The sequence below is a fragment of the Octopus sinensis genome, linkage group LG5 (genome assembly GCF_006345805.1).
Source record: "Octopus sinensis linkage group LG5, ASM634580v1, whole genome shotgun sequence".
NCBI lineage: Eukaryota > Metazoa > Mollusca > Cephalopoda > Octopoda > Octopodidae > Octopus > Octopus sinensis.
In genome coordinates, this window is record NC_043001.1 from 20323467 (window position 1) to 20349452 (window position 25986).

At 36.8% G+C, this 25986-nt stretch overlaps 1 protein-coding gene across 2 annotated transcripts in view; it reads right to left on the reverse strand.

Annotated features, from left to right (window-relative positions):
- Positions 1 to 25986, reverse strand: part of LOC115212051 — a 69645-nt gene that overhangs the window by 32554 nt on the left and 11105 nt on the right. Inside the window, exons 2-3 of one of the 2 annotated variants that reach the window (XM_029780860.2) lie at positions 11821 to 11854; positions 6195 to 6319 (exon numbers count right to left, since the gene is read on the reverse strand). The exons of the other annotated variant lie outside the window; for it this stretch is intronic. Coding sequence (XP_029636720.1) covers positions 6195 to 6319; positions 11821 to 11854 — 159 coding nt within the window. The remainder of the gene's footprint in view (positions 1 to 6194; positions 6320 to 11820; positions 11855 to 25986) is intronic. 2 annotated transcript variants of the gene reach the window in all.

Genomic DNA, 25986 nt, shown 5'->3' on the forward strand with positions numbered 1-25986 from the left:
CTAACCAAAATGTCCCAAAGCACATTATCCCCGAAAAGGGAGAGGAAAGCTAGGGTACCACTTTCTCCATTTATATTAGGTGCACTTTCCATGCTAGCATGTGTTGGACGATTTGACTGAGGTCTGGCGAACCAGATGGCTGCACCAGACTCCAATCTGATCTGGCAGAGTTTCTATAGCTGGATGGTGTTAGGAAGGGCATCCAGCTGTAGAAACTCTGCCAGATCAGATTGGAGTCTGGTGCAGCCATCTGGTTCACCAGACCTCAGTGAAATCGTCCAACCCATGCTAGCATGAAAAGTGGACGTTAAACGATGATGATGATGATGATGATGATGATGATGAATATCTTTTGGATCTGTGGGATGGTTAGGATTAAACAGTCTTGCAGTAAAACCAGCCATATCTCGTCTCCAGGGCGCAGGAATATTCATATTTACTACCACCATCAAGCCTCTGTCATACCCACCACTAAGGCCACACCCTCCTATTAGCATGGGGCATTTGAGTATGCACTGCAGCATTGTCTACGTTATGTACAAGTTCACCTTGATCACTGTCAGAATTGCTGGGCAATTCTTTGCTGGTTTCTTGCTCAAAATCACTTTTGCTACTGTAATCAGACTCATCTAAATCCTTCTCATCATCACCAAGAATCTGAGCTGGTGCTTCTTCAGCACTGACACAGTTTGAAGACATTCTTGGCAAAATTCAAGCATGAAATAAGGAATCCATGATAGAGTATGTATGGCGAAGACCCAAAATAACACACTCACTGATTGGTTGCTAAGTGGCTCAAGTGGCTATTTCTATAGTGTGTAACAAAATGAAGACACTGGCATTTTGAGAATATACATCCAAATGGAAATTGTAGTTACGATACCTGTGCCGGCGGCAGGTAAAAAGCACCATCTGAACGTGGCCGATGCCAGCGCTGCCTTGACTGGCTTCTGTGCCGGTGGCACATGACCTGCTGTGCTTGAGGAGACCTATTGAGTCAAGTACATCAACATCAAAATAAATATCAAATGGAAATTGTAGTTGTGATACCTGTGCCGGTGACACGTAAAAAGCACCATCCGAACGTGGTTGATGCCAGCACCACCTTGACTGGCTTCCATGCCGGTGGCACGTAAAAAGCACCAACCAATCGTGGCCACTTCCAGCCTCCCCTGGCACCTGTGCCGGTGGCATATAAAAAGCACCCACTACACTCACGGAATGGTTGGTGTTAGGAAGGGCATCCAGCTGTAGAAACACTGCCAGATCAGATTGGAGCCTGGTGCAACCTCCTGGCTTCCCAGACCCCGGTTGAACCATCCAACCCATGCTAGCACGGAAAACGGATGTTAAACGATGATGATGATGATGATGACAGCCTTGGGTCCTAAGGGTTACAATATATTGGGAATATATGGCAGTTTGGGTTCTAAGGGTTAAAATGAAATCACTTATGGTGAATTTTCCTATAGCAAAAATGTTTACTCTCTTTCTTTTTTTACTCTTTTACTTGTTTCAGTCATTTGACTGCGGCCATGCTGGAGCACCGCCTTTAGTCGATCAAATCGATCCCGGGACTTATTCTTTGTAAGCCCAGTACTTATTCTATCGGTCTCTTTTGCCGAACCGCTAATTGACGGGGACGTAAACACACCAGCATTGGTTGTCAAGCAATGCTAGGGGGACAAACACAGACACACAAACACACACACACATACATATATATACATACATATATACGACAGGCCTCCTTCAGTTTCCGTCTACCAAATCCACTCACAAGGCATTGGTCGGCCCGGGGCTATAGCAGAAGACACTTGCCCAAGATGCCACGCAGTGGGACTGAACCCGGAACCATGTGGTTGGTTAGCAAGCTACTTACCACACAGCCACTCCTGCGCCTATGGGGAAATTTGGGGAAATTTTGGGGAAATTTTGGGGAAATTTTGTATAACCTGGTTATTGACTTAATTTTTAAATTTATGATTTATTGATAAAAACTGATCTCGTTATAATTAAAAGGTGAATCGGTATGTGAGCATTCAGATAAAAATTAAATGGTGACCGATAGCAGTCTTATCAAGCAAAAAAAGATATGATGTAATTATTAAATTGTGATGATATTAGTAATTAGTAATGTAAAAACAAAAAACAAAAAAAATCATCTCACAGTTCAAACACTGTCAAGTTTAGTGAATATAAGAATAAACAGTATAAAATGGTTGGCTTTAGGAATTGCATCCAGCAATAGGAACCATACCAGAGTAGACAATAGAGCATGATGCAGTCTTTTGACTTTTCAGATCCTATTAACCTGTCCAATCCATGCCAGTAGGGATCATGGGCATTAAAGATGACGATGACAACAACGACGATGATGGTGGTGGTGGTGGTGGTGGTGGTGGTGGTGTTGGTGTGGTGGTGATGGTGGTGGTGGTGGTGATGGTGGTGGTGGTGCTGGTGGTGGTGCTGGTGCTGGTGAGGTGATGATGGTGGTGCTGGTGGCGACAATGGTGACAGTGGTGGTGATGATGTTGGTGGTGGTGGTGGTCGTCGTCGTCGTGGCGGTGGTGGTGGTGGTGGTGGCGGTGGCAGCAGCAGTGGTGGCAGTGGTGGTGATGATGGTGATAGTGGTGGTGATGGTGGTGGTGGTGGTGGTGGTGGTGGTGGTGGTGGTGGTGGTGGTAGTGGTGGTGGTGGTGGTGGTGTTAGAAGTAGTAAAATAACTATGAATAAAAAATGAAATTTTAAAATCTATGCAAAAAAAAAAAGATCATGTATTTGTAAGAACAGTAACAGATTGAGGATTAAGAGAATTCAAGATAAAAAAAAATCAGAGAGAACAAATAGTCAATCTTACAATCAACTTATTAGAAATCGCAGGCAAAGCTGGACCCAACTATTACTCAGATTTTTGGCTAATATCAACACATGTCTTATTAGCCCTGGAATAACAGAATTCAAAATCGACCTCAGCAGAACTTCAGCTCAACTTAAAACAGGGAGGGATCTGATTAAATAACACACAGCATTTTGTCTGGTACTGTATACAGTTTGTGAGTGACCCCTCAGTTTATGGCCACAGGGTATCTTTTTTTCTCATAAATAACAGGGACAATTTCATATGACATTGGAAATAATTGTTGTTGACAACGATCCAGACAAATTGGATTCACCTCAATAGACGTCATTGATTGGTTGAAATTGCCAAAATGCAAGAAATTAAAGAACAAATAGCTTACAAACTACAGAAGTTTCTCAAGAAAGCCAAGAGAAAAATATGTTTTATAAACACATTCTACCAGTATATGAAGTTTAAAAGTGTTTAGTTACAAAGAAATTATTTTAAATATCTGCTGGTCAAAGCGAAAAGATCCCAGTTTGCTATTACACTGCCCTAACAGCAGAAGTTTTCAACCCCAGAACTCATGTATTGAATCTCAGCTCAGTTATGTAAAAAAGGAAAGGATTCCTCAGCTTCTTGGATCATTGTCTGGCAATGATGGCAATGAGGATGAGGCAATTTCATTTGCTTCTTCTCTGTCTATGACTGAAGCTGCAACAAGTGGCGCTCTAAAAATCCAAAGATTTACCTATAGAGCTGCTGTTGTTGGTGCTCCTTTCTCATATTACCCTCACTCTCTTCTATACACAATCTCTCTCTTACTCTCTCTCTCTCTCTGATGCACACACTTAATCTCTCTGTTTTCTGTCTGTCTTTGTCTGCCTATCTCTCTCTCTCTCTCTCTCTCTCTCTCCTCTCTCTCTCTCTCTCTCTCTCTCTCTCTCTCTCTCTCTCTTTCTGTTTTCCCTATTCTTCTATTCAGGAAACCTACACATGTGTCCTAGCTATCACATATGTAGCAATTTGCCCTTCTGTGCTGTTCTGCCAAACTGGCCAACTTCGTAGAGTATGGCTCCAGGATAGACCAGTGGTCATTGAAAGTCATCAGGACCTAGAGATTCATACACCCACCTTTCCCTGCTGACCACATGTAATGAGTACAACAAGTCGACTCCACATTCACTATAAGTCAACACTGTTGCACGAAAGTTGCCACAGTCCAGGAGTCACCATTCATGCTAATATCTGGCCATGATCTTTGTGTTCTTGAGATCCATATACTACAGTACCAGTCTGTGAGTTGGCATGTGGTTCACCAGGTTTATCTGAGCCCTCAATTAATTCTTGGTCTTAAAGACAAGATACGTGGTTCTATATCCCCAGCCCAATTGATGGATCACATGTCTTGCCATTTCTGGACCAAAGTTTCTGCCAAATCTTCTTACAAGGGAATAATAGAAGCGCTGCTTTTTTATTTTCTAAATCAGAGGTCTACCACAGGTCTCTTTACGTTTCTTGAATAAATTTTGGGTGACAAGGAGTCCTGTCTTTTGTGATGCACCTTATCCATTCCTTCTTCTTCTCCTTGGGGTAGCTAAAGTCAGTGTGCTCCTTCTTCTCACACTCTTTGTCTAACATAATCTAATGATGTTGTTGTCACTAAATTTCATGTTTGTTTTTTAATTTTCCAGTCAAATTAATGTTTTCAACTCAGATTTTTCTTCTTTTTTCTCCAGTAAACAGTTTCACCTCAAAACCCTTTTAGCTTGAATTTTATCATTGTCAGTCTTTTGTTTGTTTTTCCATTTAACTTTTTTTTTAGAAAAAAAATGTTGGAGCTTGTTTACATTATGAACGATACTGTTACTAACACATGGCTATTTCTGAGGCCATTTTATGATGTGAATAACAATACCAACGACTTAAAGAAATTCTAAAAATAGGGAAAAATTTTAACAAGAAAATTAAATCAAAAGACTATATACTTGTAGTACTAATGGAATGCTTGTAATTAACTATGAAGATATAGTAATTTAGAGAGTAAAATCACTGCAAATGTTTTAAGTGGCAGGCCATGCTTTGGGGAGAATGTTTAAAAATAGTAAAACTGTAGAATGATCGGATAGACTGGCAAAGAATTGATTTGTCAACATGTCACTACTTTGTCTTTGCAAACAATGTCCTCGCTCTTACGATCAAATCAAAATGACAGCCTCTTAAAGTTGGTGAATTATAACAGTTATTTATTTCCTGTCTGTGTAATATTTATTGAAAGGATAATTAATACATTAGATAACATGTCAGAAATATTCAGTTTCATAGCCATGCATTTTTATGTCTTTCTACATCCTATTGCTAGGATTTTCAAATAATGGCTGTTGTCAAATACTGACAGGATCAAAGAAATCCATCAAACACATGAGTTTTGAACAAACTCTTCTATGGCATTGCAGTGTTTTTCTAGTTTCCATGTATTTTTACTGCTTTCTGTCTTTGGATTGTGATCATATTGAAGCAATGCCTTTTGGATGTTTTAGTTAATCATATATTATACTAGCAGTATCGCCCGGCGTTGCTCGGGTTTGTTTCGACCCTTTAGGATTGGAATTTTCGAAAAGTAAAAATTTTGCATTATGTAGCTTGTTATTCTCTTTAAGTGAACTGTAAAAAATATAGATTTTCATAGAAAAAAAGCACCTTTTTGATGTAAATAATTTTTGGTGTTAACATGGTCCGATTTGAATTTTATCTTCTACGGAATGAAGAGCAAGCCTTCTTCTATCATACTCTCAATTTGGTCAACTTGCACCGCAGGGTCTGGGAGGAGATAGTGTTAGTTGAAGGCTACCAAACCTGTCATACACAGACAACTTCAGCTTTATATATAGAAAGATTAACTCCAGTTCTTTGAACTGGTACTTAATTCATCAATAGGATGGGTTCTTCATCATAGAAAGATGTAACTCACTCATAATAATTCTACAAGGATTTGTTTTTGCATTTTTTTGCATTGATTTATTTGAAATATCTTGCCAATACATACATCACATCACATCTATTTTTAACAATCTATGATGCACTGTTTTCAGCCAATGTCTCCCAGTTATCCACATCTGTTTCCAAAGCTTCTATAGTATTTTCTGTGGCTTTTCCCCTCTGGTCAGCTCCCCATAAAATAGATATATACATATATATGACGAGCTTCTTTCAGTTTCCATCTGCCAAATCCACTCACAAGGTTTTGGTTTAAGTTCATCTTATTTGATATAAAAGACATGATTAATAAAAATGGGTATTGATTTTTACATTAAAGAAAATGTTTTAACTACAAAAATATTTAAATTCTTACCACAGAAACGTTTGCAAAGGAAATAGAATTAGTCAAAGAAACTTGGATATATGCCACTCCTTCAGGTATTTGACTAACTATGATTGCCACATTAGAGTTCTGGTAGAGAGTCTTCAGCAACAATCCTAAAAATTTAAGCATAATTTATTAGAATACTTTTGCAAGATTCTTGCTGTGAATTCTTGTGTTTTGGGAGGGTCATTAAGTCAATAATGATAAATACAATTCTTTGCTGTTAGTCAACAGGTTAATATCTAACTAAAGCTCTAACTAATTGTTTGTTTAATGTGGTGGCTAAACTATCAATTGATTGTTTATTTGTCAAAGTCTTTTCACCCATTCCATTCTCTTGTAAGCAATCATACATCTACATACGTACAGACAAGCATAAGACTAATTCTCAGACAGACCTCAAAGCAGTCTTTGAAAAGAGAGAGAGCATGTCATTGATGTATTTGTGAATAGGACTTTGACAAGGAAACAACATTAAATAAATGATCAGTTAGTTAGTTGGTTAGATATTTAACCAGTTGCATGGCTGCATTCCAATGAGTGAAGCAAGTAAAAGATAAAAGATATATAAGGTATACTGGTTTCAAATTTTGACACAAGGTCAGTGAATTTAGGTGATGGGGTAGGTCATTTACACTGACCCCAGTGTTCAACTGGTACTTATCTTATTGACCCAGATGAAAGGCAAAGCTGATCTCAATAGAATTTGAACTCAGAACATAAAGATGAATGAAATGCCACTAAGCATAAAGAAGTGATATTGAACCAGTGCATGTGTTCATTATTATTGGAGTAATGACCATTCCAAACCACCACAAAATTTGAGATGCATTTCATTTATTTATCAGTAAATTAGGTTATGTAACCTAATTCTAAGGTTTGAATTCTAAGTTGATTAATTGATATTACTTCATACCTGTATTTATTATATATGTATGTTTTATTGTGTGTGATTAAGAAACTTGCTTCAGAATCATGAAATGCTAGGTTCAGTCTCACTGCACGTCACCACAGTCTTCTATGATAACCTTTCGTCTACTCAAGACTACTTGAGGGGAACTGAGTGAACAAAAACAACGTAGAAGTCTATTGAATGAATTGTACTTATAACAAAGGACCAGCCTTCTCTCTCTCTCTCTCTCTCTCTCTCACACACACACACACACATACATGCATGCACACACACACACACACACACACACACACACACACACACACACACACACACACACATACACGCATGCACACTCAGACACACACTACATGCCTACACATGCACACAAAATGTCTACGTAAGGATTACATGGTTAAAAGGATGAGTGTCTGTGGAATACACAGCCATTTACTTTCATCATCATCATAATTTAACGTCTGCTTTCCATGCTAGCATGGGTTGGACGATTTGACTGAGGTCTGGCGAACCAGACTCCAATCTGATTTGGCAGAGTTTCAACAGCTGGATGCCCTTCCTAATGCCAACCACTCTGAGAGTGTAGTGGATGCTTTTACGTGCCACCGGCATGAGGGCCAGTTTGGTGGTACTGGCATCAATAAATAGTTTCTTTGAACAAATCCTTGGAATACTCAACATTGAAGCTGATACTAGATCTATTCAACATATATATGTAATTTTGGGGCCTGAGATACTTTATATGTGGACCTCTCTATATATCTGCACACATGGGCTAAAACTGGTTCCTATTTCCACAAAGGTAGTAATTGTTAGGGCTATTTATTTGAAATAGAAAGTCATTCGGTCAGTCAGGTACATAACCTAATTAAATTCATCACCATCATCATCATCGTTTAATGTCCGCTTTCCATGGTAGCATGGGTTGGACAATGTGACTGAGGGCTGGCAAACCAGATGGCTGCACCAGGCTTCAATCTTGATCTGGCATAGTTTCTACAGCTGGATGCCCTTCCTAGCACCAACCACTCCGAGAGTGTGGTGGGTGCTTTTACGTGCCACCCGCATGGAGTCAGTCAGGCGGCACTGGCAATGACATTGCTCGAATCTTTTTACACATGCCACCAGCACGGGTGCCAGTAAAGCGATGCTGGTAACGATCACACTCGAATGGTATCCTTTTTTACGTGCCACCGGCACGGAAGCCGGTTAGCCACTCTGGCAATGATCATGCTTGGATAGTGCTCTTAATACCCTACTAGCACAGGGCTTGAGTGCCAGTAATGCGACGCTGGTAACGATCACGCTCGAATGGTGCCTTTTAAGTGCTACTGGCACAGAAACCGGTTGGCCGTTCTGTCAATGATCATACCTGTATGGTGCTCTTTGCACCCCACTAGCATGGACGCCAGTCATCGAATTTAATTTTGATTTTTGATTTTGATTTAAATTAGGTTAAATAAATGAAATGCATCTCAAATTTCGAGTATCCAAATATGATGATATTTCAATTTCATAATGTGACATACTTCAACATTAAAATATTTCAATAAAATAATTTTAGAATTAAGTAAAGTCAATTGTCAAATCAAAGTGGCTGCTCCCTGTTATTACAACTCGTTTAACCCCAGGCAGATCTTCCACCAGCTGGTCATTGGTGCAACACTGCATGCTTTTACTCTTTTATTTGTTTCAGTCATTTGACTGTGGCCATGCTGGAGCACCGCCTTTAGTCGAGCAAATCGACCCCAGGACTTGTCCTTTGTAAGCCTAGTACTTATTCTATTGGTCTCTTTTGCCGAACCACTAAGTTATGGGGACGTAAACACACCAGCATCGATTGTCAAGCGATGTTGGAGGGACAAACACAGACACACAAGCACATACACACACACACACATATATATATACACATATACGGCGGGCTTCTTTCAGTTTCTGTCTACCAAATCCACTCACAAGGCTTTGGTCAGCCCGATGCTATAGTAGAAGACATTTGCCCAAGGTGCCATGCAGTGGGAATGAACCTGGAACCATGTGGCTGGTAAGCAAGCTACTTACCACACAGCCACGCCTACGCCTATGTATATACAATATATAGATTGCTAGCTGGGGGTGTTCCATGTTACTACTAGTTTAACCCCAAGCAGATCTTCCACCAGCTGGTTATTGGTGCGACACTGCATGCTTTATATACAACTAGCAGTATCGTCCGACGTTGCTCGGGTTTGTAAGGGAAATAACTATATAAGCATTTTTAGAGATGTAAAGTATAATAGCCATCTCAATATGGCTAACCACAAGGGGGGGTGTTACTGTAGCTTTTTGCATTCTGAGATTTAATAATAAATTTTTAGAGAGTTACTTCCCTTATATATGCCAAAAATGCATTAAAAATGGGAAAAATTGATGGTAAATTTTTTTTTAAATCATAGACTCATCGAAGACGCACGCTAATACCCAGAAGGGCTCGATATGAATCACGACTATAAGATACCCGGTTTTGGTTAAACTGCACCGCAAAATGTGGGAGTAGTTAGGAATCTAAATCGTAGGAGACAGACAGCACACAACCTTACTTTTATATATAGAGATGTGTAGATTGCTAGCAGGGGGAGCAAACTCCTACCATCCTCTAGCAGACAACAGGATCACGAGACTGACTCAGTTTCAAGCTGGCTGGCTCATCCTCAACCATGAGCACCTGGTCACCACAGTGAGAGTTAGGATCTGCTCCAGCCAGCAATGTATTGTAAACAAAGTGACCGATTTGCAAAATCAGTCACTGATTTGCAAAAAGCAAAATAGCTAGTTGCAAAATCTTTAAGAAGGGATCAGAATAGTAATTATACAAACAAGTAAAGTCAATTGCCACATTAAAGTAGCTGCTCCGTGTTACTGCATGTTTAACCCCAGGTCAGTCTTCTGGCCACTGGTTATCAGTGTGATGCTGCAACTTTTATATACAATATACAGGGTGTCCACAAAGTCTGGGTACATGGGGATTAACACATGTTTATGTTATGATTTTATTTACTCCATGTACCCACATGGGCATTAACACATACTTTAAGAAATTATTATTTCTTATATTCAATTGTTTATGTTATGATTTTATTTACTCCATGTACCCACATGAGCATTAACACATACTTTAAGAAATTACTATTTCTTATATTTAATTCTTTGTTATGATTTTATTTACTCCATGTACCCACATGGGGATTAACACATACTTTAAGAAATTATTATTTCTTATATTCAATTGTTTATGTTATGATTTTATTTACTCCATGTACCCACATGAGCATTAACACATACTTTAAGAAATTATTATTTCTTATATTCAATTGTTTATGTTATGATTTTATTTACTCCATGTACCCACATGGGCATTAACACATACTTTAAGAAATTATTATTTGTTATATTCAATTGTTTATGTTATGATTTTATTTACTCCATGTACCCACATGGAGATTGACACATACTTTAAGAAATTACTATTTCTTATATTTAATTCTTTATTTTTATGATTTTATTTACTCCATGTACCCAGACTTTGTGGACACCCTGTATATTGCTAGCAGGGGGAGCGAACTCCTACCATCCTCTAGCAAACAATAGGATTGCAAGACTGACTCAGTTTAAAGCTGGTTGGCTTAACCTCAGTCGCGAGCACCGGAGCGATAACCAAGGTCTGCTCCAGTCAGCAATATATTGTCCTGTTGTCTGCTAGAGGATGGTAGGGGTTCACACATCCTGCTAGCAATATATATTGTATACTAGCAGTATAGCCCAGCTTTGCTCGGGATTAAGTTAGGATTATTAAGCTAATCAAGCTCTTTATTTCAAAGCAAACTAAGTAACATCGACATCAAATTTGAGTGAAATCCGTTGAAATTGGTAAACTTTTGGCTGAAATTTTGCAGACAATTTGATTGGGAAATCCCATAAGGAATCGGTTTATTGATTTTTTTCCACTCATTGTGCCAGCCTCGGCTGGCCTCCGTGCCGGTGGCACGTAAAAAAACACCATCCGAGCGTGGTCGTTCGCCAGCCTCATCTGGCACCTGTGTCGGTGGCACATAAAAAGCACCCACTACACTCATGGAGTGGTTGGCATTAGGAAGGACATCCAGCTATAGAAACACCACCAGATCTGACTGGCCTGGTGCAGCCTTCGGGCTTCCCAGACTCCAGTTGAACCGTCCGACCCATGCTAGCATGGAAAGCAGGCGTTAAACGATGATTGATTGTTTTTTTTTTCGTTTTTGGAGAACTTAAAGCAGTCAAAGATCCCATGAGTCCTAAGTAATGCTGGCATCAAGTTTGAACAAAATACATCAAAATTGGTAGACGTTATGGTTGAAAAGAGTCAGATCTCTCCTTTCGAAAACATGGACAGTTTCAAAACATTGTTTACAAAATGCAAATTTGTAAACACCCAGACATAAGTTCTGTAAGTGGAATAGAGAGATAAGCCTTCTCCTACAGAGATGTGAGAGTTAGATAATGGGTGCAGTAACACACGTAACCAGCTGGCAGAAGATCTGTCAGGGGTTAAACTAGTAGTAACATGGAACAGCCACTTTGATGTGGCGATCGACTTTACTTGTTAGTATAGTTACTACTCTGATCTCTTGTTGAGATTTTACAATTTTAGAATTATTTAATTTCAACTTCACAATTTTCAGTACTTACCTGTATGACCTGTCTTTTCTTTCTTGGAAAAGCTCTATTCCAAAAAGAAGAATAGAAAAAAAAAAGAAAAAATTAATATAATGTTCCTTTATTCTTGTACTAATTTCTATCATAGAAGGGCAAATATTCTGGAGCATCACTCTCAATGGTTTTAATAGATGATATTGATCTATTAATAGATCAATATTAATATTGATCTATTAGATCAATATTGATAGAGTAGAGTACTCTATTTTATCAGTAGAGTACTTATTTTATCAATCTCTATTTCTTTGGTTAAATTTATCTTTTAATGTAAAGGAATGTAACTCTTCAGATTTGCAAATTTTGTTTGATAAATTGATTTTACATGGATATACATGAATACATGTGAACATATTCATTCACATGTGTTCCCTATCCACTACATTCATCTTATAATAATAACAATAATAATAATAATAATAATAATGATAATAATAATAATAATAATAATAATAATAATAATAATAATAATAATAATAATAATAATAATAGTAGGTGCATTAGGCACGATAAAAAAATATTCAGACAAATACATAACAAAAACACCAGGACTTACAAACACATATAACATACAGAAAATTGCACTACTAGGCACTGCACACATGCTACGCAGAACACTTCCCATACAATAACCATCAGAGCATCACAACAAATCACAGCACATACCCAAGGCACACAGAGCTGCGCTCGGTAGTGAAGTGAAAGCACGCTATAAAAATAAAACTACTGAATAATAATAATAATAATAATGATAATAATAATAATTTTCGGTTTTTTTTTTTTTGGACATTCACTAGTACAACACCAAAAAGACAAAAACAAATATATGGCACACTAGGCATAACAACAACATGAACTTCCAACCTGTTGTCTCTTGAGGTCTCTGGGTGAGACTTGGAGCCAACTTGTACAAATATAAAGCAAAAGTCAAACATATAATAATAAATAATAATAATAATAATAATAATAATAATAATAATAATAATAATAATAATTATAATAATAATAATAATGATAATAATAATAATGAAATTATTGTATACAGTGCTCAGGTGCACCACAACTTGTCAAAAGTGCATATAAAGCATATGCAGTAATGTACAAATGTCTGAGAAGTGAACAGTGTATGAGTCAGATACATGCTTGCGTGTGTATGGAGGGGAGAAAATCAGGTGTAGTGTTGGCGAATCTCAGGAAGCATGGAAGTTTTGAAGGATGCAGTGCTCCGACAACTAACAACTGATGCCGGCAGTTTGTTCCATGCTTCAGCAACTCTTAACATGAAAAAATGTTTCCGAAAGTCATGGGAGCTGTGCTGTTTTCTGACTTTGTAAACATGTCCACGGGTGTTAGACGGGTGGAGTTTTAAAAGGTGCTCAGAGTTATTGTTTGTAAGATGGTTAATAATTTTATGGGTGTCTGCCAAGTCAGCCGCCAGACGTCGGAGTTTCAATGTATCCATGCCCATTTCTAACTTTCTGTCACTTACCTTCTCGCTCTTGCAAATCCACCCATCCGACCTTTGCTCAATTATCTGACCCTGTTCTCTTGTACTTTGAGAATATGCTCTGACGTTTCATCTCTACTGTCCTTTCTCACTTTTCAGCAGGTATAACAATCTCCTCTACAACAAGATATCTGTTCCTGTCCCTCTTTCACACTTTAGTCTATATATGCATATTTTTGGTGGAGGATGTGTGTGTTTAGCAGAGGTATACAAAGAATATACTTTGAAAAAGACCATCGCTATTCTATATACTTCAGTTTGTTTCAAAGACTCGTAATAGTAACAACTTAAATAAAGCTGCATGGATATGTTTACCTTGGACGAAATCATAATGCAACTGAACCAACAGGATGATACTGGATATCACACCCTAGGATATCTATGTGGTAGAAACACATGTCGGACAGAGTTTTAAAGAAAATACATTGTATATACAATTGTAATGGCACGTATAAAGCACCCACTACACTCTCGGAGTGGTTGGCATTAGGAAGGGCATCCAGCTGTAGAAACTCTGCCAGATCAAGATTGGAGCCTGGTGCAGCCATCTGGTTCGCCAGCCCTCAGTCAAAATCGTCCAACCCATGCTAGCATGGAAAGCAAACGTTAAACAATGATGATGATGATGATGCTTTGTTCATGTACAATTCACCATCCTTATTTTAATGCCTTGCACACACACACACGCGCGCGCGCGTGCACGTATACAGAGAAATCAGGCTAAATTTGATGATTTTTTTTATGTCTCCTTTTTTCAGGAACAGCTGGATGTTGGAGAATTTTTATGACTTTGATCCCAATTTCTGGTCTCCTAATTCCTCACTTATAATCCCTTGGATTACTATATGTAGAGCCTTTCCTTTCTTTGGCATACATCCGTCTCGAGAGACGATGGTGTAGCCCGGAAAAGGTGGTGGGTTTATCTGCACTTCCTGGTGTGGCTGTGCAGACCAATCATCGAGCGCAGTCTCTACCACAGAGCACTGTTGAGCATAACACAAGCTGCTCTGCCTGCAACCCTAAAGTTGTATCAAAGGGGTATCAAAACAGGGAAAAAATGATATTTACCATCAGATATGACTAACACACTTGCTCCTTTGACCCACAAGCTCATCAGATAATTGCCCTTTGCTAATGACTGTCTTTGTTGTTTATAATATTCCCAGGTGTATTGTATTCTATTATGAACAGATACCTAACTAATCAGCCTCTGCGTGTTTTGACTAATTGTGAAAATAATTAAGAATTTAGAGGGTTTAAATAACTACAATTCACTTTTTCATTTAGTGGGTGCTGTTTTTGTCTTCATTGTTTAACCCAGGTCAACCCTGTATGAGTAAACCTAAAATCGAAGATTTTTCCAGTTGTGACCCCCCACCCTATATTTTTTTTAAATACCACATTATTTAATGTAGCCTTTGACAGATTTGATTGCTATTTCTAGCAGCTTGATTGACTACATAGAAGATCCTACTTCAGCCCTTCATTTGCTGGCATATTAAACTGGTTTTTGGAGCATAACTTCTTACAAAACGGTTCTAATTCTAAGTTGTAATTGTTTGTGGGTTATAATTTAAATATGAACTATTTAAAGCTCATGATTTTGGGTCATAGAACCAGAGGTACTCACAAGTAGCTGATAATCAAAAATATTCTTTTCTACTCTAGGTACAAGGCCCAAACTTTTGAAGGTGAGTGACAGTCAATTAGATGTAACCCAGTACACAACTGGTACTTTCGACCCTGAAAGGATGAAGGCAAAGTTGACCTCAACAGAATTTGAACTCAGAACATAAAGACAGGCAAAATACCTATTTCTTTACTACTCACAAGGGGCTAAACACAGAGAGGACAAACAAGGACAGACAAACGGATTAAGTCGATTATATCGACCCCAGCGCGTAACTGGTACTTATTCAATTGACCCCGAAAGGATGAAAGGCAAAGTCGACCTTGGTGGAATTTGAACTCAGAACATAATGGCAGACAAAATACCGCTTAGCATTTCGCCTGGCGTGCTAACATTTCTGCCAGCTCGCTGCTGTGATAATCAAAAATATTACAGAAAGACTACATAAACCTGCTGATTCCTATTTAGTGCTACTTCGTGACATTTTATCCTTATGTACTAAAGTGTACTGTTTCAATCTATAAGTATACAAAAAGAAAATTTTTACTTCATATGAATAAAGAGTTAATGTTTGTCATGTAGATCACTTATTGTTCTCAAACACTTGAAGGATTTATCAATTCAGGGCTTATTTTAAGTGTACAGTTCAATTGAGATAAACCAGTTCAGTCTTAAAGTCCACCTCAAAGATTAGGGTTAACACATCTCTCACATGCCTTAGCAACTGATTATCAGGTCATCCCATAAGTTCTGTCCGAATTTTGAATAAAGAAAACAAGTGATCAAATGTTTTATTTAATTGAAATTTAATCACCAATGTACTTTCCCTCATTATCTAGGACTTCCTTCCATCTATTTACAAGCTTTTTAATCCCATCAATGTAAAACTCATTTGGTTTCAAAGCGAAGAACTCTGAAATGTCAGTTTCGACCTCCTCCTGGCTTGTCGAAAGTTATGTCCCCCAAATAATTCTGTAAACTATGAAACAAATGGTAGTCTGAAGGAGCAAGGTCGGGAGAATAAGGGGGATGAGAAATTTTTTCCCAACCAAGCTCTTCCATTTTCTGTGATGTGATCTTTGCAGTGTGGGGTCACACATCGTCCTGATGAAACATCACTCCTTTTCAATTCACTAAAGTGGGTCTTTTTTTCTTTAAAGCTTGGTTCAAACGCTCTAATTGCTGACAGTAGACTTGAGCATTGATTGTTGCATTAGGTGGTAACAATTCAAAGTGAATTACTTCTTTGCAATCCTACCAGATAGAGAGAAGAACCTTTTTTTCCATGAAGTTCCCTTCTTGGTTGTGGTTGAGCTTTTTCCCTTTTACCAAGCCACTGCTTACAACGTTTAACATTTCTATAGAAGATCCATTTTTCGTAACCAGTCACAAATCTATCCAAAAAGGGTGAAATGAGTTCACGAGAACTGAGAGAAGAGCAGATGTCAACTCAGGATTTGCAGTTGCTTTCAAACAATTCATGAGGCACCCATTTTCCAAGCTTAGGAACCTTTCCAAGTTATTGAAGATGACGATAAACAGTTGTGTGGTTTGAACTAAGCTTCATTGCCAATTCTTCAACTGATAATGCAGGATTTTCTTCAAGTAATGCCTCAAGGAGCTTATCATCAAATCCACTAGACGTTCTGCTTGATCTTCATCTTCAAGGCTGAAAACTCCACTTCTGAATTTTGCAAACCATCTTCTGCAAGTTCTTTCATTCAAGCATTCTTTCCCATAAACTGAGTGTATGTTTCAAGTCGCTTTGGCTGCAGAGTTTCCTTTTTTGTACTCATAAAGCATTATGTGCTTTAAATACTCTCTGGATACTTCCACATTAAAAAGGGTTTTAATCATAGAAATTTTAATTCTATTATTCTGTAAAATAATACTTAATTAGTTTAAATATACACAAATGCATAAAAATAATTTTTAATTCCATTAGACATTCTAAAATACTATTATTAATTTTCATTCAATTTTAAAAAGGGTAAAATTGGACAGAACTTATGGGATGACCTGATAGAACGTATCAGTTGATATTCCAAACTTGAAAAACCTACAACTAAGTGGAGGCTATAGATTAAGGTATTCTAATGTTAGAGGTTGGGTTATAGTTGTAAAGAAACAGAAAATTGAGAAAGACCTACAGAAGTGAGCTTCCTGTGTTAATGTTTGCTTTGTGTGTAGATCAAAGTTACTTCCTAGGTCTGCCAATTGAAGGACCACTTGGAGTTAAATAGTAATAACAATAACAAATTAACTGCTAGGTAGGTGTTTGTAAATCAATTGTTTATTATACAGAGGGCAATGCTATTTGTTTCTACTGAGATAAAGATGAAGTAGTTCAGAAGTATTTCATGTAATTCAAATACTACAACAACACACAGAGATAACCACCCACAGATATATCTGCAGGTTATCAGGACTTCATTGTTTTATGTCTACTTTTCCATGTTGGTATGGATTAGATGGGTCTCACAGCATTTCTACTTGTCACAGTTATTTGTTTTCTGATATGCACATAAACAGAACACTAACTGACTTTATTTTCCTCTGAGTCATATATTCTCCTGTTTTACATTTATTTATAACTGGATATCTACCCTGTGACTAACCAGTGAGCGCATTTTATTGAGACACACTGCTTTCAGATATTGTCTACTAAATTTCAATCACAAGACATTGGCCAATCCACAGCCACAGTTGAAGACACCAGCCAATAATGTTGCCCCCCTCTCTCTTACTCTGTACATACATACATACATGCGTACGTACGTACATACATACATACATACATACGTACACTCATACACATATACATACACACACACATACATACATACATACACACACACATACATACATACATACATACATACATACATACATACATTCATATATACATACATACATACATACACACATACATACACACACACATACATACATATATTCATACACACATACATACACACATACATACATACATACATACATACATACACACATACATACACACATACATACACACATACATACACACATACATACACACATACATACATACACACATACATACACACATACATACATACATACATACATACATACATACATACATACATACATACATACTTACATACATACATAGCCTGTTGTTGATGCTGAAATTCCAATGACGGAGCCTTGGATCTAAGTTAGAAACATGCATGGAAGCAAGGTCTAGAATCAAAGGGCTTTGGAGTTAATCTAGCAAAAACCAAAGTCTTAGTAAATAAGAGAAGAGGCAAATCACAAATCCCATTGGTAGATGGCCCTGTTCGATCTGTAGGAAAGGCATTGGTAGAAACTGTATAAAATGTACCCAGTGCAAACTATGGACACATAATAGGTACAGCAATATCAGACGAAGGTTAATTGGGAAAATATTGGGTTGTCCGGAAAGTTCGTGCCGATTTATAGTAGCTTACCATTCGACTTATTTTAGAACATGGTTGAGTCCATAAAATAGGATTTGACTACACCTCCATTTAGAGCACAGTTTAAGCTATCTTTTCGTGGGAGAAGGTTTATGTTCCTATAACCTGTGTTAATTCTGTAACCCTTTAAAATGGAAGATAAGAAAGTTCATTTTCGGCACTTGATGCTTTTCTTTTTCCGTAAAGGGAAAAATGCCTCACAAGTAACCAAAGAAATATGCGCAGATTACGGTGATGTTTCTTTATCCGAAAGAACTGTACGGAAGTGGTTCACAAGGTTCCGAGCTGGAAGGCAGACCATCCATTACAGATGATGACCAAATCAAGTCATTAATTGAGAATAACCCACATTGCATAACCCGAGAATTGGCAGAAAGCCTCAACCTATCAAAATCCATCGTTCATGAGCACCTGGTAAAGCTTGGGTAATGGCAAGTATTTATTGACTTTTTTCTTTCCTTTAAAAATCGGCATGAACTTTGCAGACAACCCAATAGTTATTATGTGTAGAAGATGCACACATTCAATAAAACAGAAAATTTACGAAAAACAGACCCCATCAACTGCCAGATGGGTAAGCTAGAGGTAGTAGATAGCTTCAGTTATCTAGGTGACCAAGTTAGTTGTGGAGGTGGATGCTCTGAGAGCGTAGCTGTGAGAATAAGAATAGGCTGGGTAAAGACACCTTTTGAGTATTAAGCTTCAGCGGAATGTGAAAAGTATTTCAAGTGTTTGGGCCTCACAGAGGCAATGACAAATGACTGTGACCTTTGACATTATGCTGTGTTTGAGAAGAAGACCCATCAAGCCAAGTGAAATTGTAGTTGTGGCAGATTCTGGCAAATGGCACCTGTGCTGGTGACAAGTAAAAGTACCCATTACACTCTCGCAGTGGTTGGGGTTAAGAAGGGTATCCAGCTGTAGAAAACCATGCCAAATCAGACTGGTGTCTGGTGCAGCCTTCTAGCTTACCAGCCCAGTCAAACTGTCCAATGTATGCCAGCATGGACAACGGACATGAAATAATGATGATAAATATATAGATATCATCATCATCATCATCATCGTCGTCGTCGTTTAACAACCGCTTTCCATGCTAGCATGGGTGAGACGGTTTCACAAGAGCCAGCCAGACCGAACCCTGCACCAGACTACTGTGACTGTTTTGGTAGAATTTTTACAGCTGGATGCCCTTCCTGACACCAACCACTCACCAGAGTGGACTTACTACTTTTTTCGTGGCACAAACACAGGTGAAGTGAGTAGTGCTTTTTATGCGACATAAGCACAGGCGAGATCAGTTTTGACAAAGTTTTTACAGCTGGACGCCCTTCTGAACACAAACCATTTTAGGTGAGTATGTATGAAAGTTCTAGACAAGGAAATTCACAGATTATAAGGAATAAAATTGAAGATTAAAATAGAAGATTAAAAGTAAATAGACTAATACAGACAGGAGAATAAAGTTCACAGTTCATCATTTTCCAGAGGAAGTTGGTCCATACTTCCATGAAGGTATAGGCCCTTAGGTATAATCCCAGATAAATCCAAGCAACACTTTGGCATACTCACCTTGTCTCTGATGATGGAATACCCAGTGCACAGACATGCTAGCCTATCATTTGGAATATCCCAGAAACAGCTGTAAGACTTCAAATACACTTTACCCTAATTAAATTATCATAAATGACTTGTGATACTTCTCCTGCCTTAGTTTTTGTTGTCCTTTTTCTCTAATATATAACTGCTAGCATGGAAACCTAAAACAGATCCCTAACTGCAGCCTCAGCTGTGAACTTGAAACCTTACGATAACCAATTATAGCACTTACTCAGCATACCTCTTCATTTAGATCACCAGTGAACTAAACCCCTCATATTCTTTATATATATATATATATGAGGGAATATTATTCCAAACTTACAGGGAAAAATTCAGTTTAGAAATACTAAATAAAATTTCACAAAATATAATATATATATATATATATCATTGTTATATGTTTTATCTTATATTTAATCTTTCTATATGTAATTTTTCTAAATGGTATAATTTAATTTTTCATTATTGAATTGATAAAAGGTGGGGTTTTTTCTAATTTATATATATATATGAAGATAGCAGGAAAATTATCTTATTTAGGGTTAAAAGTTCTATTGCCACCACCATCACCACTAGCAACAATAATTAAGGTGCTGACAATGATGATGATGACAATTGAAATATAAAAATCCCTGACAAAGGCTATTATACCACATTTCTAAAAATAGCCCAACAATTGCTGACAGGGTTAAGATACAGGACTCTTGACATGTTCAACAAAGCGTGACACCTAAACCAATCAGCTTAAGTAATTGAGTGATGCCACACACTGATTGTTCAGAATACAGTTTGCAAAACCTAGCAATCTGGAGCCTACACAAGTATATTTAAGGCACAGATTTAACCATCTCGTTACAGTCAAAAATTGTGAAGCATGACTGTCACCACTACTACATGAACATGAAGATTGCATAATTTAATGCATGAAAGTACTAGTTCAATCAGAATGAACATTTAACATTCTATTATTTTATTTTATTATATTATATATATTATATTATATTATATATATTATATTATATTATATTATATCATTATAAGATTGTAAATAAAACGTGAAAATCAGACAAGGTTGGAATTCCTTTTATTATATATATATATATATAATATAATTCGAGACAAAACCACTATTTTAAAACCAAACAAGGAAAGACTTAATCAATACATAAAATTTTAATATAAATTAAATAAACCGCCACTACAAATGTTTCATGAAACATTTGTAGTGGCGGTTTATTTAATTTATATTAAAATTTTATGTATTGATTAAGTCTTTCTTTGTTTGGTTTTAAAATAGTGGTTTTGTCTCGAATTATATTATATAATATTTTACTATAAAATTGGATTTAACCCTAAATCTGATTTTTCCCTGTAATTTTGGATTCATTCCCTAATATTTATTATATATTATATATATATATATATATATTAATATATATATATATATATATATATATATATATATATATATATATATATTAATATATATATATATATATTATATATATATAATATATATATTATATATTATATATATATATATATATATATATATATATATATATAATATTAATTAGAGACAAGGAAAACTTAATCAATACATAAGATTTTAATAAAAAGTCGTATTATTATTATTATTATTTTTATTCTTATTTATATTTTTATCATTTTTATTATTATTTTTATAATATCTATTATTTTTACCACTAAACCTAACAAAATTATAATTATTATTAGAAGTATCTCGAAAATTATCATTTAAATCTTTATCACTAATATTATAAAATTTAATATTCCTATTATAACCTGCCCCTCTAAGGGCCTCATTATAATAATTAGCATGTTTATTAAAAATCTCTATATCATAAGAGAGTAATGAAATACGTTTACTTATATTAAGGTGTGTGATTTAGTGTATGTATTTAGATATGGTTATATAATTAGTTATATGTGTATGGGTGTATATATAGTTTATTTTTATTTTGTTTTATATTTAATTGTTGATAGGTTTATTTTAGTTTATATATTGTTTATATATTGATTATATATGGATTATATATAGGTTATATATAGATTATATATTTATATTTTTTCATTGATACTTTAATTATTTTAAAATTATTATTTTTTATATTTTAAAATATTGATATTTTAGATTGGAAGTCCACCTGAAGATTGTCGATCAGGACAAGAAACAATTGTAGTGGCGGTTTTTTTTACTTTTTATTAAAATCTTATGTATTGATTAAGTCTTTCCTTGTTTGTTTTGCAAAATAGTGGTTTTGTCTCTAATAATATTTTATAATATTTTACTATAAAATTGGATTTAATCCTAAATCTGATTTTTTTTCCCTGTAAATTTGGATTTATTCCCTAATATTTATTATTATATATATTATATATATATATATATATATATATATACATACATACATATATATATGAGAAAAGAACATAAGCATAACTTGATAATCCTTTATTTCAATTGTTACACATGTTTCAGTATCAAGCAGCTCTTTCAACCTTTATAATAAATACCTAGAGTGTAAATCCCTATACCCAATAAACAATCCACAATCTGATCTACATAACCAACCCCTAACAAACACAGTTATTACACAAAGAAATTGTTAATTTCATGAAGGTGTATCTCTTGTAAACAACAGTACATTGGGCATACAGTTGTTAAAAAGCAAACTACTTCAAACATATGGCATTTCAAAATTACCTTGCAATGCACATGTTCAGAGTTAAGCCTAAACTTTTGACTGCATTACTTACAACCTTATAAGTCTATCATCAAATTTCACTCTAATTCCAAAGGTCAACCAGCGTATAAATCATAACATCCCCTTCACCTCCTACCTAACAACCGCTGGAAATAACGGTTTTCTCTCTTTACCCTACCTTTTTTTTTAACACTTTCTTTTTCCACCAGCTATCTACTGATTCATTCTCTGCCCACGCACTTACATTTGTAGTTTGAACAACCACTTACACTTCATATCCGCTCAGATGTACAGAAATATGAAATTCAGATAACTAAATGTGAGGTGCAATTACTCTAAATATCTCTCTTACCCAAGCACTGAGTATTGTTTGAACTTCTTGCTTGTATCTATGTACACTACGCTTTTGGTCGGTCAGGAAAGGTGTGTTCAGAAAGTATTTGACTTTATTTTTGTCTGTCCAAACTAATGCCACATGGACAAAATCCTTTGGTTGGGTGGTGACACCAACCTTTCTGTGCACGCATGAAAATTTTCACACCAGTACACTGCATTCGTTCCCAGCTGTTATGCCTAAAGCACAGATATGTAATGCATGCTCATTGGATTTTCACTTGTGCTGGTGGCACGTAAAAAGCACCAACCATTCATGGCCGTTGCCAGCCTACCCTGGCAACCGTACGTGGCTGATGCCAGCGCTGCCTTGACTGGCTTCCGTGTCGGTGGCAAGTAAAAACCACCAACCGATCATGGCTGTTGCCAGCCTCCCCTGGCACCTGTGCCGGTGACATGTAAAAAGCACCCACTACACTCACTGAGTGGTTGGTGTTAGGAAGGGCATCCAACTGTAGAAACACTGCCAGATCAGACTGGAGCCTGGTGCAGCCTCCTGGCTTCCCAGACCCCGGTCGAACCATCCAACCCATGCTAGCATGGAAAACGGACGTTAAACGATGTTGATGATGATGATGATGACCAAATGCATCAAACAGAGACCATTAATTTCACAAGCAGGCCATTCTGATTGGATCAACTGTGACTGGGGGAGTGCCAGTGTATATGACGGGACTTCCACTGATCTTTTTGACATGAAGGTCCAAGTGCTACCAAGCACTTGTGTCTATGATGAGACATCAAGCCAGTTTTGGCTTTACAAACAAGATCACAGTTCATACAAATCACAATGGGAACAGAATAAACAAGGGACAAATCAAATATATGTTTATGTTTTTCTCTATTTATTGATTACTTATCTAACCTTGAAAGTTTAAAGTTGTTTTATAACATTTGCATCTAGTTATCTCCATAACTTGTAAACCAGCATCACTGTATTTCATGGAAGCATTTAAAATAGATAAATTTGATCACAGTTTATCTTTTTATCATGAGATTGGTCTCCAAATATTTTGAGCCCCATTGTAAATTTGTCATTTTGTCTTCATAGGAGAATCACAGTTAGCCATTCATCATCCCACCCAAATTACATCCCCAATCCATCTACACTGAGGCTGGATAAGCAAAGCTTCAATGCATGAAATGCCATAGTTTTTTAAAAGATCAATGTTATGGACACCGTTCTTGCATGTAAAATCATAGATGTTATGCAAGCAACATTTGTAGAAGGTACCTAATTGTTGTATATAGGATCTTCAAGGAATCCAATTTTCAGTTCTGTAATTTAAGGGAGAAAAGATCACAGCTTGAAACACTAAGTTTTGTCTTCAGAGTAAGATCTCTCTCATTCCAGAAATGGTGCTGCAATATACTAAAGGATGTAGTTTGCTTTTCATAACTTATTAATGATATAATTTCTCTAGGAGGCACTTGTATTAATTCTGAAACCAAAAGAAGAAAAAGATCTTCCATATTTTAGAACATGGCTGTCCACTTCTCTATAATTTGCTGGAAAAGTAAGGGGAAACTGGGCAAGTTTTACTCCCCAACCTTTTTTTTTTTCACTTAGAAATATTTTTTATGAGTTGGTAAATAATTTCTGTTCTATTTATGTTTATTTTCAGACCAAAGTGTTTAGTAATATGTGAGAAGCATTTCACAAAATCAAGGGATGTTGCCATAAGTGCAGTATCTTCACCAAAAAGACGTATCAGTGATGAACTTTCCTCTGTTCAGTGAGTTCACTTCAATGTCTGACTTAAGCAATACTCTTCCATGAACACAAAGAACAAATCTGGATCTCCAGTCAAAATCTGAAAGTGCAATTAAGCAAGACTGAAAAATAAAAGGCAAACATTTTAGGAAGCAAAAACGTCTTGCCTGGTGCCATTACAGACTCTGAAAGATTCAGATGATTCTCAGCCTCAGACAGCTGCAGTCATCTTGTATAATAATCACACTTATTATGTTACCAAAGACTCTGATTTCTTTTAGTACTTTCCAGAGAGCTCCCCCGCCAGATTACTGTTGCAAAGGCCATGGAGAGTTTCATAAAAACGAGGCAATGACCAGTGACCGAGAATTTTGGAAATATGCTGTGCTTGAGAAGACCTAGGTCTTCTCAAGCACAGCATAAGTGAGACCATAAACTTGTGGCCTGAGCCAGGGTGTAACCATCCCACTTATGCATACCTTTCCTTCATTGGACACCAAACTCTGCTTGTGAAGACCTGTTGAGGCAAGGGAAGTCGAAATTGAAATGAAATTCGATGACTGGCATCTGTGCTAGTGGAGTGCTAAGAGCACCATCCGAGCGTGATCGTTGCCAACTGGTGTTCGTGCTGGTGGCACATAAAAAGCACCATTTGGGCGTGATCGTTACCAGCGTCACCTTACTGGCACTTGTGGCAGTGTGCAGGTGACATGTAAAAAAAAACATGATTTTTCTGGGGCCATTGCCAGTACCACCTGACTGGCCCTTGTGCCGGTGGCACGTAAAAGCACCCACTACACTCTTGGAGTGGTTGGTTTTAGGAAGGGCATCCAGCTGTAGAAACTCTGCCAAATCAAGATTGGTGCCTGGTGCAGCCATCTGGTTCGCCAGTCCTCTGTCAAATCGTCCAACCCATGCTAGCATGGAAAGCGAACGTTAAACAATGATGATAATGATGAATCTATAGTTCTTGATTTCTCTTCTGTAATTTTTCTGTCTCTTACCTCGAGAAATATATGGGGTCAACTATCCCGCTGATTGACTTAATGTCACATTGGGATTCGGGGTAAATTTTGTCAACAAGA